The 15,064-nt window shown below is 44.8% G+C and overlaps 1 protein-coding gene across 1 annotated transcript in view; it reads left to right on the top strand.

Annotated features, from left to right (window-relative positions):
• The first annotated feature begins 2,998 nt into the window (after positions 1-2,998).
• JPH1 (junctophilin 1) overlaps positions 2,999-15,064 on the top strand; it is a 77,619-nt gene continuing 65,553 nt past the window's right edge. The window contains exons 1-2 of the mRNA XM_060116143.1: positions 2,999-3,395; positions 7,984-8,743. Coding sequence (XP_059972126.1) covers positions 3,017-3,395; positions 7,984-8,743 — 1,139 coding nt within the window. The 5' untranslated portion in view covers positions 2,999-3,016. The remainder of the gene's footprint in view (positions 3,396-7,983; positions 8,744-15,064) is intronic.

The raw sequence follows: 15,064 nt of genomic DNA, 5'->3' as shown, positions 1-15,064 counted from the left end.
CTTAAAGCTAAATTCAACTTCCCCCTTATCCAGGGCAAAGGTTCAGAGTGAGAGGGAAAATGAGGACATTACTAACCCCAACTAGTAAACTGCAGTGTTATTCCACTACCTCCGACGTGCTGTGTGACCGTCCTCAGCACCTCTTCCTTTTCCTGGTTATCGTTCCCTTGTCTTCTCCAACCGTTGCCATTGAACCTGAACACTGACGTTAATGAACACGTCAGTCAGACTGGGGAAACATTCCACCGGGATGACAGCAGGTAAATGGGAGTATGGGTTGTATGCTTTGTATGTATGATTTTTTGCCCAAAATCTCTCAGTGAACTACCAAAAATTCAATACTGATTTTCCCCCGTGAAGAGAGTCAGTGGCAGAGTCGGGTTAGGACTGATTAGTTGAAATGTAATAGCAGACACCTGGTGGTGGATTCTTTCTTTTAATGAAGGGTCCTTCCAAGGAAGACATCTATTAGGGATAGCAAGAGGAAAAGATTAAGGGATAAGTGGGCATATCTTTTACTGTCCCCAAATCTCCATATTCTTCCCAGATGTGTTTGCACCAGCGCCCTTTGTCCATCTACCATGGATGGACTACACATCCATTATAGATCCAGAAACTTACTGACTCTGTGCTGTGTATTTCAGAAAGTCCATCATTTGCCTGAGAGCTAATTAGGAAAAGTAAAAAAGCATTAAATGTTTCCACCATGCTTTCAAACACAAGTTTAGCCCTTAAATGTTCATATATGTAGATCCTAACACACATGGGTGGGTCAAAAATAAAAAGGCAAAGAAACAAAGGTTACTCTATGAAGAAATCCAGTTCAAAATGAGAAAAAAATGTTGGCCTGAGCAATCACACAGTTCCGCATATCAAAAAGAACCCTAAAACAGATGGAAATGTGACTGTCTACACTAGTTCCTGATCCAGAAAAATGGAATTATGGCTCAGCTGCAAAATCCTGGGCCTTCGTTTTCCCGGTGGCCTAAATCAATCCCCAGCCCAGGACAAGATGCTGAGCAAGGTGCATAATTATTTCAGGCCACTAGGGTAAGCACTATTCCTAGCAACTCTGCAGGCAGCGCCATGGATAAGGGTTTCTAATTCTCTTTGGTGATTTGGTTCTGTGTAAACTGAGATTTTTCTTTCAGTATTTCAGCCAGATAAGCAGGAAAGGCCAGCTCCAGTCCTGAGCTAGAGACAGTCAAGGTCAGTTTCAGTTCCTTTTCTGTGCAGTTTAGTCTCCTTTTTCCCTGCTGCCTTCCCTGACACCTGTGCTTATATTTTTATCTGATTATCAAAACCTAGTGAGAGAACCTTTGGCAGCCTCTAGTGCTCACTATGTCATCCAAAAGCCTCTCAGCCTAAGGAATACCATGAATACTCTGCAAAGCAGTGTCCTTGAGAGGCTAACCGAAGACCCCTGGCTATGAACCACAGAGAAGTGTCTCCCATGGGTATTTTAAGGGTGAGGTTGAAACCAGTGCCTGCTTTCCCCAGAGGCAATACTGACTTAGCAACTTGCCTATGAACAAATCTCTGATGTTTGGCTTTACACTGCACCCACAGTATATTCAGTTATTATCTAACATAGAAAGTGAAAGGTAAATCTTGTCATTCCCACTTGGAAGATGGTGAAATAGAGGTTTAAAAGTTTTAAAGAGTTGCCTAAAGTGAATTCAACAAAGCAGTGTTGCAGCTGGAAAGTAGATCAGCTGACACCTGTCTCCAGTTTTGTAGGTCAGGGACTCTTTGTAAGTTTAGAGCAGTGTTTTACTTACCATATTCCTCCTTGAAAGCTTCTGTTTACTTTCTTAAACTGTGGATGCCAGTGGAGAGGTACCAGGTGTACATTCCAGACACATACAACATACACAGACTGAGCCGTCTGCCCGTTGGGTACACAGCTCCAGGCTGAAGAATTTCTAGGGTTGTTAGAAGAATAAATGAGGCATTGGAGGGAGCAGGCTCTGAGGTAGAAGCAAATATCCTATATCCCTGCAAAGACAGGTTAAAAACACCCTCTTCATTATTACAAACAAAAAAACTCACCAGTTTATTCTGTGCTTTTTCAAACTGCATTGCTCTCCCCCTATATATTCATTAAATAAATGCAAACACATGTGCTTCGAAATGGGTAGGTGTAAAAGAACATTCTGCACAATTATATCTAGGCTGTGGCAGACTTATCTCACATGCATACATGTATCTGGGGGGATGTTAATTCACGGTGACAGCTGAGCATGACAAACGCAACAGTACACAAATTGGAAGGCCGGAAAAAATGCAACTACGAACCCCATGCAGACAAACACGCATATGAGGTTTCCCTCAACACACACGTGGCCGCACTTATGGGCGCTTCACCACATTGATAAACCCCAAACACAAACACCGGGCCCTCCGCCGCCTGCGAGCTGCCTCCACACACGCGGCCTCGCCTCCGCCTCCAGGCAGGCGGGGACTCGCGCGCGGCCCTGGGCACAATCGCCCTCCCACCCGCATCCCGCTGCGCGAACACACGCGCGCCGGCCGGTCCCGAGCCAGCCCGCCCGCCGGGGAAGCGGCGGCTCCCGGGGCTGGGGGCAGGGCCCGGGTGGGGGGCGGGGGCGGTGCGGGAGCGCCGCGGGGCCGGGCCTCGGCGCCCGGGGAGGGGACGAGGGGCGGGCGCGGGGCGGCGCCCGGCTCACGTGGGCGGGTGGGAGCAGCTGAAGGTCCGCTCCGGAGCCCGGGCTGTCCTCTCGCGCGCGGCGGTGGCCAGGGCGGCGGCGGCAGCGGCGAAGGAGGAGGAGGAGGAGGAAGGCGGCGGTGGCGGCGGCGGCAGCGGCAGCGGCAGCGGCGAGAGAAGAGGGGAGGACGGGGGCGGCGTCGGACTGGAGCCGAGCGGCGGCGCGAGCTGCCCGGGGCGCTGTCGTGAGCTCGCCCGCCGGGCCTCCACCCCCGAGCTACACCCTGCCGTGCCCAGCTCTGCCCGCGTCCGTGCCCCCGCGGGGAGCGCGCCGGGGCTGCCCCCCGAATGACGGGCGGAAGGTTCGACTTCGACGATGGCGGCACCTACTGCGGCGGCTGGGAGGAGGGCAAGGCGCACGGGCATGGCATCTGCACGGGGCCCAAGGGCCAGGGCGAGTACTCGGGCTCCTGGTCGCACGGCTTCGAGGTGGTCGGAGGCTACACCTGGCCCAGCGGCAACACCTACCAGGGCTACTGGGCGCAGGGCAAGCGGCACGGGCTGGGGGTGGAGACGAAGGGCAAGTGGATGTACCGGGGGGAGTGGTCACATGGCTTCAAGGGGCGCTACGGGGTTCGGCAGAGCCTGTGCACCCCCGCTCGCTACGAGGGTACCTGGAGTAACGGGCTGCAGGACGGGTACGGCGTGGAGACCTACGGGGACGGAGGTGAGCGGCGTCGTTGGCGGCTCGGCTGCTTCGCGAGCTAGTGCGGTGGGCTTTGCCCAGACTGCGGGGAAGCGGGGAGGACGCGAGGCGCACGTGTCCGGAAACCCGCCAAAACACCTGGGGAAGCCTCCCACCCTCTTCCCGCGCCCGCTCTTCCCGGGAGGGTGCAGTGGGACGCGACTGGTGCGCAAGGGTGGGATCTGACCCGGTTCTTGGAGCGGGCGGTGTGTGCACACCCTGGGGAGCAAGGCGTGAATATACCTGGCCGGCGCCGCGCTGCCACCGGGAGGGAGCGCGCCCGGGAGGGTTGGGCTGGAGAGGGGACGCTGTCACTTGAGCCCGTCACATTACGTTCCTGATCCCTCCCTCTCCCGGGCGGGTTTGAAATCACCACTCCCGTGGAGTTAGAGCGAACGCCCTGGGCTTGTGAGGCTGGCGGTCGCTGCGGACCGCTCCTGGGATTGGTTTCACGTGGAGTCGTATTTCGCTTCTGGTCCTCTAGTAGCCTAAAGATAGAAGCCAGAACCCCATTAACTAGGATGTTGGGGAATTGTTCCTTATCTGAGGTGCTTTTGGAAACATCCTAGTTATGGGAGTGGAGAGGCCACCTGATGCAGGTGGGATTCGGAGGATGTGGGGTTTTCTTTCTGGTTTTCATTCGGTTTCTTGAAGTATTGGTTTTCCATCAAAAGAAGGTACTCATTGTTGAGCTGCAGATAAGTGGACAAATTATGAGGAAAACACTTTAGAAATGAACAATGGAGTCTACGTTTTAAAAAATACAATTGAAAGGTATAGTTGCTAAGTTAACAGCTACTTTACTCCTGAGAATGGCAGTACGCAATCGCCGATTTGCAATAAGGTGTATGACCGAAATGGTATGCTGGCTGTGAGCAAAATTCACCTTGTTTTAATATTTAAACAATATTTGCAAAAGAAATTTTGTATATAAGAGGGCAGAGTTCCCTTTTTTTTTTTTTTCCAACCAGGAAACGTATATTATTGAAACAGGTATCAAAATCTGATGAATTTCCTTTTGTAATAAACTGAGAAGCATGACTGTCTTATGCTTTGGCAAAATACATTTTCTTATACTAAACGTAATCAGTTAATTGAAGAGGGCTGTAGGAAGCAAGGTCACATTTCAGAATTCTGCAGCTCAGAGTTGGAGGATATTAAAGGGATCCAGTTAAAAGTTTCTCCAGCCCACGGCAACCCCACGGCAGCCCAGGCCACTGCTTATATAAAAGCTTATACAATTTGTACACTTCACTTACTCAGAACAGTTGGGCCGTGTTTCAAATGCAAAACGGCAGAATGGTAGGATTTGCTAAAAAGGACATCTTTTCATCCTACAGTATAAATGAAGGATATGGTTCTCATGGATTAAAAGGAGGCGGGGGGACTTACTCTAATACTTGTATATGGGCTGCAGGAGTTTCAAGTTCCACAGTAGTTAATTAGGGCCCTTAAATGTTCTGAATGGGCATAGAGTGCCTTGGTTGACAGCCTTACAAACATGTTAGCTTGTGATTGGATTTTATTGGAGGCCCCGGGTCTACAATATAACTAAATTCCATGCTCGAAAGTTGGAATACAAAACTTATCTTTCATATGTGTGCGTTATTTTATAACCTTTCAAGAAGGCCATGGATAGTTCTTTTACTTCAGTATTTGGAAGGCTAAAAATAAGTGAGTCTTCTTTTAAAGTTACTACTCATTAAACAAAATCTCTTGGTTTAGAGTATTCACTATACCTAGCAATCAAAATATATATGTAGCACAGTAAAGGTCCTCTATGTATGTGTTGTAGAAGCTCAAATAAGTGTCTAGGATGACTGTGGATAATCAGCATCTTGTTTTAAAACTAACTTTTAAAAGAATTTTTTAAAAACCTCAAAATCTGGCATAACTGTAGGACTGTGGTTCTCTTTTTCTACCAAAAAAAAAAAATCTAATATGCTACCAATTAGGAAGGGGAGAAAAAACTCTAAAAAATCACTATTCCTACTCTTTGTTTTTCTTTCATATGCCAATCAGTTAGTTAATTAGAAAGTCCTGAATCATAAAGTGAGGGCCTAAATTGAAGTGTATTGCTACAACTTATTTCATACAAAGATTTTGGCCAAAACAGGACATATCACTTCCCCTATTTTTACTTTTTGCCTCTGCACCACAAGTCCATCCCTAGCTACCCTTTCAGACCTAGGGAAAATCTGATTCCATGTATTTTGTGGTGACATTAAACTAGAGGAAGGAAGTCATAATTCCATTGACAAGTATCACTCGGTTTATTTTATTAGTGATTTGTGTGTGAAATGTTACCGAAATAGAAACTCCCTGAATATTAAGAATAAATTAGTACCATACTCATGAAATCCAAGTCTAGGTGCCCAGAATATTTGGTGCAAATTCTGATCCTGCTGTGGTTCCTTTTTTCACCTGTCGTGAAACTATTGAAAATATCTAGGAAGACACATTGTTTTGTTAATTACATGCATACTTGCACATGCACATACCCATTCACAGCATGTAGATTTAAGTTTGGCATAATAAAGTCTAAATTTGACCGGAATTCTTTCTGAACTGGAGGCCTTCCACTACAAGCTTATTTAGTGAAAATGGCCATATCTAGAAAATCAGCTCCCAGATACAGAATCATAGAACATAACTTCAAACCCATGAAAATAATTTTTAAACTTGTGAGCTATGCATCTATATTTAAGGAATTGCGAGGAACTAATTAGAACTTTATTTGAGCAGCAGGGAGCAGGTGGAAACCACCTGCTTCATAAAGAACTAGACGCCCTTTTTTTTGCTAGGTTCATTGACTAAACCTGTTTTAAATTTCAGATGAACCACTAACGCTTTGACTGTAAATTGGTTTCTAGCAATTCTGTGGAGGAATTCTTCCATATACTGTTCCTCAACAGAATAGGATGGGAATATAGCCAATGCCATTGTTCTGCTTCTCAACTCGACAGTTAAGCAACAACCTCAACTTTCTAATTATTGCTGTTGCCTTAAACCACTTAGAGTTTTCAAGCAATACGTCGTTGGAAATTCTAAATACTTTCTGGAGATAGCAGTTTAAGGAAACTAGCTGTTAATTTCCCCCCAGTGTTAGGAATTCCTAAGACAGTATGGTTGCATTTTAAAAGTGTAAATACTTCTTGATATCAAACAGTATGTTGGAAGTTGTTCTAGCAAAATTAACTTGTCATTATGTAGAAAAGTTAGGAGGATACAATTATAGCATTCCTTGCTTATTTAAACAAGTATTTAAAAATAAGGTAGTTTTAGTGCGTGTAAGTCAGGTTGTATAACTTTTATCTTAGAACTTAAAATTTTATCTATCAGGAAAAGGGAAAGTAAGTTGCAGTTTCCTAATAATTCATTTTCCTTCCCTGTTAAAGAAATAATTATTAAGGAAATAATTCTGTTTCCTTCCCTGTTTGGAGATGGCTAATATTCAGTAGAAAGCTTCTTGAATTGAAATGTTCTATTTGACTATCTTATCCTTTGGGGTTTATGCCCACCTCCTCAGAAGTTCTTAGGTGTCGGGTTAAGATGTTAAGGCCTACCCAGAATATGACATTCACAGTACCAGACCCACTTCATATTTCATTGTCTCCCTGCTACTGTCTATTTATATACCAAAAATATATCAGAATGAACAGAAAGAGATGGTAGTCTTGAAATTCGTCAAAACTTTTGACTTTGGAGCCATTATGGCTTTAACTTTGAAGTGCAATAATCAGCCCTTGTTAACACAATGATATAAAACTATAAGCAGCACTTCTCGGTATTTTAAAAATAAATGTATGCCATGCAATAGAAATCTTCACGGCAATACAAAATGGCAAGGTAGCTCGGTATAATCAGAAACTGAAAGAAGTCAAGACAGACTGTTATCATGATTGCTTTTCTGTGATATTGTGAGTTAGGAATAATAAGGAAGTAATTACATCTTAAAATTTCTACATAGCTTCTTTTGGGGGATATTTTAATTTAAAATTTTCCTTTAATTAAAAGGAAATGAACTTGATGTAGAAGAGAAAATTCTAAGTTCCCTAATCTTAACGTTCAGTTCCCCCTAAGGTTATTTAAAAAGCTGCTCCAGATTAATTTTTAAACGTCTCTGCTAATTTATTTAATAGAAAAACTTACTGAAAACAAATGCTTTCGATTAGAGATTATCCTTTTCCTGAGAAGGCATAATATTCATTGAAAAAGTGATCCGGTGTCAACAAAGTTTTAGTGGATACTGTCAAGCACACCTTTGCCCTGAGATGAATTCCATAATGCTAAGTGTGGAAGTTTATCTCAGTTTTCCCAAAGGTAAACAGTGCACGCTTTTTAGCCACCACAGCTGTATACAAAAAGCCTACATACAATTACAGAAAAGGTCTAGGCACAACATCTCAGGGACGGGATTCACAAATGGAATTTTAAAAGCATCCCTAAAAGTTGACTTGGCAATGTGCGGGGTTGCACCTTGGGCCGCCGGGCCTGCGCGCAGGGCTCGCAGGCGCCAGCGCCCCCTCGGCCCCAGACTCACGCTGTGCTCTCTTGCCGTCTCTCGAAGGTACCTACCAGGGCCAGTGGGCCGGCGGCATGCGACACGGCTACGGCGTGCGCCAGAGCGTGCCCTACGGCATGGCCACGGTGATCCGCTCGCCGCTGCGCACGTCGCTGGCCTCGCTGCGCAGCGAGCAGAGCAACGGCAGCGTTCTCCACGACGCCGCGGCCGCCGCCGACAGCCCGGCCGGCAGCCGCGGGGGCTTCGTGCTCAACTTCCATGCCGACGCCGAGCTCGCGGGCAAGAAGAAGGGCGGCCTCTTCCGCCGGGGCTCCCTCTTGGGAAGCATGAAACTGCGCAAGTCGGAATCCAAGTCCTCCATCTCCAGCAAGCGCAGCTCGGTCCGCAGCGACGCGGCCATGAGCCGAATCAGCTCCAGCGACGCCAACTCCACCATCAGCTTCGGCGACGTAGATTGTGATTTCTGCCCGGTGGAAGACAACGTGGACGCCACCACCACGGAAACGTACATGGGCGAGTGGAAGAACGACAAGCGCACCGGCTTCGGCATCAGCGAGCGCTCCAACGGCATGAAGTATGAAGGCGAGTGGGCAAATAACAAGAGGCACGGATACGGCTGCACCGTGTTTCCCGACGGCTCTAAGGAAGAGGGAAAATACAAAAATAATATTCTGGTCCGTGGAATAAGGAAGCAGCTTATACCAATACGAAATACAAAAACCAGGGAGAAGGTGGACAGAGCGATCGAAGGTGCGCAAAGGGCAGCCGCCATGGCGAGAACCAAAGTGGAAATAGCAAATTCAAGGTATGTACGCACAGGATGGGTGGTTCTGCCCGGGGCCTTCGCAGCAGTGGAATATCAAATAATATGTTTGTCAGTGCTTTGGTGACGTCACCAAATAGGTTCTACAACTGCCGGAATCAAAGGTGGAAAATGATTAAGCCCAATAGAAAGAGTCAGAAACGTACCTGCACTCTTCTGAAACTTTCCGCCCTCAAAAAATGTCGAAGGCACATTGCGGTTCCCTTCCTCACATAAATTACTTCCCTAATACTGAACGTGATGGAGTTGACTCAGAGCCTGTGTACATTTCCCAGAGTCCAGGAAGTTACTTTAAAAAAAAAAAAAAAAAAAAAGTACCCCTGAAATACTTCCAGAGGGAGCACAGTGCTTTTGTGTGCCGGAAAGAAAATACCATCCACATGGAAACCCACCTAGTGTAGGTGAGTCCCTTTATTCTAATATTAAAGTTGGAGGTGTGTACTGCTCCGCCTTAGAAAATTATCCTAATTTATAACATTCAAGTTCTGTTTATTGATGCCTTATAGGTGAGATTGGTTTTGAGAAACTCATCAGGATTCAGATAAGGCAGAAATGTAAAGTTACATGACAAAATCCAGCAGATATTCTTTGAACAGCAAAGCTTACCTACATGGGAAAGGCAGAGTGACTGAGGCTCAGCAGAATCCCCCCATTCTATGCGAGAAAGACTAGATCACTGGTGTATTGTAAAGGAAGGGGGTGGGGGAGAGCCTGACAAAGACAGATGGGACTGTCAGGGTGCCAAGGTTAAAAGAAAGAGCGGCAGAGGAGGGCTGGAGTGTGTAGGACTGAGTGGTGAATAGTAGATTGAGAAGTGAGGTGTGTGTGGGCACGCCCCTGAAGCTCTACCCATGATAGGCAGGTTCAGGCATCCAACCAGGGAGTGGAGAAACCGACTGGGAATAGAATTTTACTAGGGTTGGATGTCATATGTTAGTCAAAAAAGAAAGTGGGACGGTTATACGTGGAAAATTTTATTCTTAGGCTCATTTGAGCAGGTACTGACTGGCCCGAGTTTCGTGTGATTTGAGACATAATGTTTATCATAGAATATTAAAAATCCTTTTCCTGCTTCAGTACTATTCTCGCATTGAAGTAAACCTCCTAGTGAAACCACGAACTCTTAGCATGTCTTCAGGTTTTTATTCTTACCATTAAGTTAATGAGCCCTCCCTTTTCTTTGGTGGAACCACGTGAAAATTCTGATGTTCGAACTTTTTGATGTACAAAAAATGGTGATTTCATATTGTTCAACTTAATACTTCTAGACTTCTGAAATTCTTTTTTTTTAATGCCCCTATTTTATGGCTGCTGTTTACTTCTGAGTGTCTGAAACACTAATTGGAAAATGGAGACGGTCTTGGTTTTTGTATTATTGTTAGATATATGTGATATTAAAGGGTTCAAGATTTCCATCTTTATCCCAATTTTAAAGTTAATATTGCTTGTTAATTGGCACAAACTTTCAAGAACGGTCTCTCCTCTCTTATCTGCTGAGCATCTTTTATTTTAGATCATGGTTTTCTCTGATCACCAAGCATTGCATCTACTTGCTTTTTACTTTGCTTGTAGATAGGGTACTTGGCACATCTAACCTTTCCAGCTCCCATGGCCCTCTGATAACTTTTAGAGCTAATTGATATACTTTTCGTTAGGCCCTAGTCTCTAATTTGAAATGTGCTCTTGGATTCTTCCCTTTTGTTTTCACCTAGGGATAATACTAGAGGTAATTCAGTCTTGGCAGGTGGAAGATAAACCTATGCGGGACATTCTAGCAAATAACTTTCTTACGCTTGCGTTAATTATTGACTTTTATGATTAAATTGGAGGAACCTACATAATGAAAAGCTGTGATGCAAAGATCTCTGATTTTTACTGGTATCGTAAAACTCTTACCCAAGTTCTAGGCACAGTCTCTCTGTCGAAAGTCTTTTGGGGTGGTATTATGTAGTGTGTTATAATAGTTTATAATTAACAGACATTTAGCTTATGAGCTTGTGCTTCTAGCTAGTTAGCTCCTTCGTAAAGATTTCACTTAGCTGTTTAAAAAACGCTCGGTTCATTATGCTTAGTGATATAAGCCAGTCACAGGACAAATACATTGCATGATTCCACTTATAGGCGAGATCTATAATGGTCAAACGCATAGAAACAGTAAAATGGTGGTTGCCAGGGGCTGAAGGGAGGGAGAAATTGGAAGTTGCTGTTCCAAGGTATAAAGCGGCAGTTAAGCAGGATGAATCGTTCTAGAGCTCTCTACAACATTGTGCCTGTAGTTAACAATACTGTAGTGTGCACTTAACGTTTTAACAGGGTAGATCTCATGTTAAGTGTTCTTACCACAAGGAAAAAAACACTGTTCTGATGACATGATAGGCAAAAAAAATTTTTAACGCTCGACTAACCTTTTATATTTCACTTTCACTGGTTTGGTCTCTTTCCAGATTCCTTGCTTTAATGACTACTTCAGATACAGAGTTTTGCAACTTGCCCAGTCCTTCCTGACCCTTCTAGCAGTTGTTATGAACGGTTTTTGCTTCAAAAATATCAAAAGTTTAAGAACATAAAGACTCTCTTCCCCTTCCCCTGCCCCAGTGACGGCAGAATAAGAACTAGAAAGTAAGACTCCTGGCAGCGGCCGCTGTTGAAATCACTATCAACATTAGCAACAAAGGGAGATGATCTGTAAATGGTTATTGACCGCTTCAGATTGCCCCCCCCCCACCGATAGTGTTATTATTGTATCATTGGTTTTTTTGGTTTTTGTTTGTTTGTTTGTTTTTGCGGTACGCGGGCCTCTCACTGTTGTGGCCTCTCCCGTTGCGGAGCACAGGCTCCGGACGCGCAGGCTCAGCGGCCATGGCTCACGGGCCCAGCCGCTCCGCGGCCTGTGGGATCTTCCCGGACCGGGGCACGAACCCGTGTCCCCTGCATCGGCAGGCGGACTCTCAACCACTGCGCCACCAGGGAAGCCCCTATCACTGTTATTTTTTTATGCTACAGAGATTGTTGTTTGTTTCTGAAATCCCAGGGAAATGGATCCGCTTTTGTACCATCACCTTAGTTTATCTGGAAACAAAGCCTAGCTTTGAGGGAAAATAATTACCTTCTGTGAAAATGGCTCCTTAGGGAATTCAGGAGACATGAAACCAAGCATCTTCGGCCCAAAGATTCAGGAAACCATGGTAGATCTGTGGATCTTTCCTTTACTTCATTGAAGACGGAGTGGTGCATCTTCCCAGTAAACACAGGAGGCTTATTTCTGAAGGCTTATTATGGACCCCTGTTTAATTTTTATAGATCAGGGAATATGAGGATGACAGAGAAGAGGTAGTAGATGTTAGAAATAATGCAATAGAATCAGTAGTTACTGAAAGTTTCTTAGCTAGTTTGGCTAGCACTCAAAGAGTTAAAACTTTATAAAAATTAAAGAAAAAAAAGAATTAAAACTTTAAGGGATGCTAATAATTTGCCGACTCCTATAACCTTTCTTTAGGTGTCTGTTCTAATTCCAAAAGTTTATATGGTTTTATGTTAATAAGATTTTTAAAAAATGTTTTGTTCTCGTCTTGGCCCTGAGAGTAGAAATCATCACATGGAATTGAGAAAATGTCTCCACCTTGTTTTTTAAGAAATGTGCAAGAGAAAGGGGAGCAACTCTGCACATTTCAAGCTCCTCATTTTCAGAGGCAGAGACTGAGGGCTCTGCCCAAGGTCACCCCACTGTCCCTGTCATTTCAGTCATTTTTCTCATTTGGTCATTTTTTACTCCACTAACTCTTGTCTCCAATAATTCCTTAAGAGAGATGTTCAAATGACTGTTCCTTGAGAAAAATATTTTAAGGAGGGATTTTAAGGTGAGGCATTTGGTTGAGGTATTTAAGTGACCCTTGGAGAACCACACGTCCATGGAAACGAATAGACAATTTAGGGAGGGGTGTAGACAGAGGAAGAGCTTTGTAGAATCTGGGCCTTAGAAGGAGTAGTTATGCTAAAGGGTGGACGAGGTGTGGTGAAAAGGATGGGAGAGCTCTGGCCTAAAGCATCTGTTTATACTTGCTTCGTTGTTATCAGATTAGAAGGAAGAAAACTAAGAAGGAAGGAGAGAGCGGAGTGGGATAGTGACCCTTGCTCACTAGCTCTGTGGCCAGCCTCACTGCAGCTAGTCGGGTGATGGGCTGGGCATCCCCCAGGACCACTGTGAAGTGTCAGCGGTGGGTCAGGCTGACGGGTGGGGTGGAGCTGTCCGCTCCCAGCCTCTCCCCAACCGTTAGTGCTGCTTCAGGTCGTAACGGCAGCACCTGACAGGGAGTGGGCTGTCCCCTGCCCAGCCCTGCTGTGCTTGTCACAGGTGTAGCCGTACAGGGGGACGGAAGCAGCCAGATAGCACATGGAGGACTTCAGCATCAAGGGATCTGGTGAGCTTGCTCCGTCCGTTTGCAGAACCAGAGATTGGATTCCCTGATTGCCGGTTTGGCACTTACACATTAAAATGACAGGTTTTTTTTTTTTAATCCTACAGGAAAAATATATTTCCCATACTTCTCTTTTAAAAAGGTACATTACAGTTTCATGCCACTCTCCCCCTTTCCTCCATGCCCAGAATGACTCAGCCACTACAGCTTTCCTTCAGGGAAGTCTTTGCTCATCCATCCCTCTGGCTGGTACCCAGGCCCGGCTCCCCTGGCCGGCCCCTCGGGCTGCTCCGCTCTCTGGTTTAGACATAGAGCCTCTTCTTCACAGAGGGTTTCCCCACCCCTACCCTTCCCACCCCACCGCCTCGGTCCAAATCCCCCCGTTAGTCTAAATCGTCATTGTATTTCAGTATGTTGGTGTAGTATCTCTGTCTCCAGCTTAGACTGGAGAGCCAGGCCCTGAAGGCAGCTGGGCTCACTTTTGTATTACCAGCAGCTAGTTTAGATCAGGGCACTTTTATAAGAGCTCTAGTAAATATTTGATGAATGAGTGAATCACATCCTCACTACTTTGGGTACGTACACTGCCAGTGTTTCTAATTCCATTTTGCCAGACATTTTTAAACCGCAGTTCTCAGACAGGAAACCTAGGTCTCACAGTTCATCACCCTGTAATCTGGCAATAGTCAAGGAAGTGCAGAAAATGCAAAAGTACGTGTTAGAGGTGCCCTTTTCCCTAATTAGGTCACCATCATTAAAGTGTCAAAACTAAAGCAGAGCCAGGGGATAACAGCTTCTAGTTAAGCCAGACTGTTAATTCCATTCTTCATGAGCTGGTCCAGTGATACCTGTGAGTGTCTGGTAAGAAATGTCCAGGAAGTCATCTTTTGCTAACTACAATAACGCTGGCCTATCCTACTTAGTTGACATCACCAAAATTTGTGATAAGGCAGAACATAAGAGCTTATTGTCTTTTTAAAAATCTAAGTTTGCTGTATATTCAGCTGTCTATTTCCTTTTGAAAGGTTTTCTTGTCCAGCCATTTTTGGGGGTCATTTTTCTTTAGCTCAAATAATAACATTCAGTGGAGCAGTCCCTCACAGGATTACTTGACTGCATTCACACCTATTAAAGCCCAAAGTCAACCATGAGCCAGTGCACATTATGGATCCAAATTAAACTTATCACCACCAATTTTAGGCAAAAGCTCAATCTGCCAAGTTATTGTAAAGGGCAAGGAATTTGAGGTCCTTAGATTCTGTTGGACAAAAGGTTTCTCTTTCTCTTTTGAAAATCGATATTATTATAGTTTATATTTTATCTTTATTTCTTTTCTGGAATATTAGTGGCTGTATCACATCTTTAAAAACAATTTTAGGTTACCTTTTCCATGAATGTTTTTGTTTCTTCTACTGGGGCTCTGGTTCATTTTCAACTATTAGCATCAGTGACTTTTCATAGGAAGGCGGATTCCTTGTAATGCCTCATAAGTCACTTTAATGAAGAGACTGTTAAATAAGAAATTTGAGGGGCAAATCACCTAAAATGTGGGAATTTATGGCTGAGAAGAGCATTAGTTATTTTTTTTTCAGTTGTGTCTCCTGTGTTCTTCCATATCTGCCTTTGCTACCTGTCGCCCTTTTCCACCTGCTCTCACCAGCCTATGAGCAGATTCCAGAGGCTTGGTTAAAACACTCAGGCCTTGAGGTGCGGAAAAGCTTCTGTGTGTGGGGACTGATATTTGCCTTTTTCTGCACAGGAGGGTTGTTTTAAGGGTTGAATGAAAGAGTGGGTGTCATGGGACTTTCACCCGTAAATCCCTACATCTAGTTAATGTTTTAGAAAACATGTCGATCCTACAAGCACCATTCCCAAAAGTGAAGGTTGA

This window comes from Mesoplodon densirostris, chromosome 13 (genome assembly GCF_025265405.1).
Source record: "Mesoplodon densirostris isolate mMesDen1 chromosome 13, mMesDen1 primary haplotype, whole genome shotgun sequence".
Lineage (NCBI taxonomy): Eukaryota > Metazoa > Chordata > Mammalia > Artiodactyla > Ziphiidae > Mesoplodon > Mesoplodon densirostris.
This window is presented reverse-complemented; position numbering and strand designations above follow the sequence as displayed.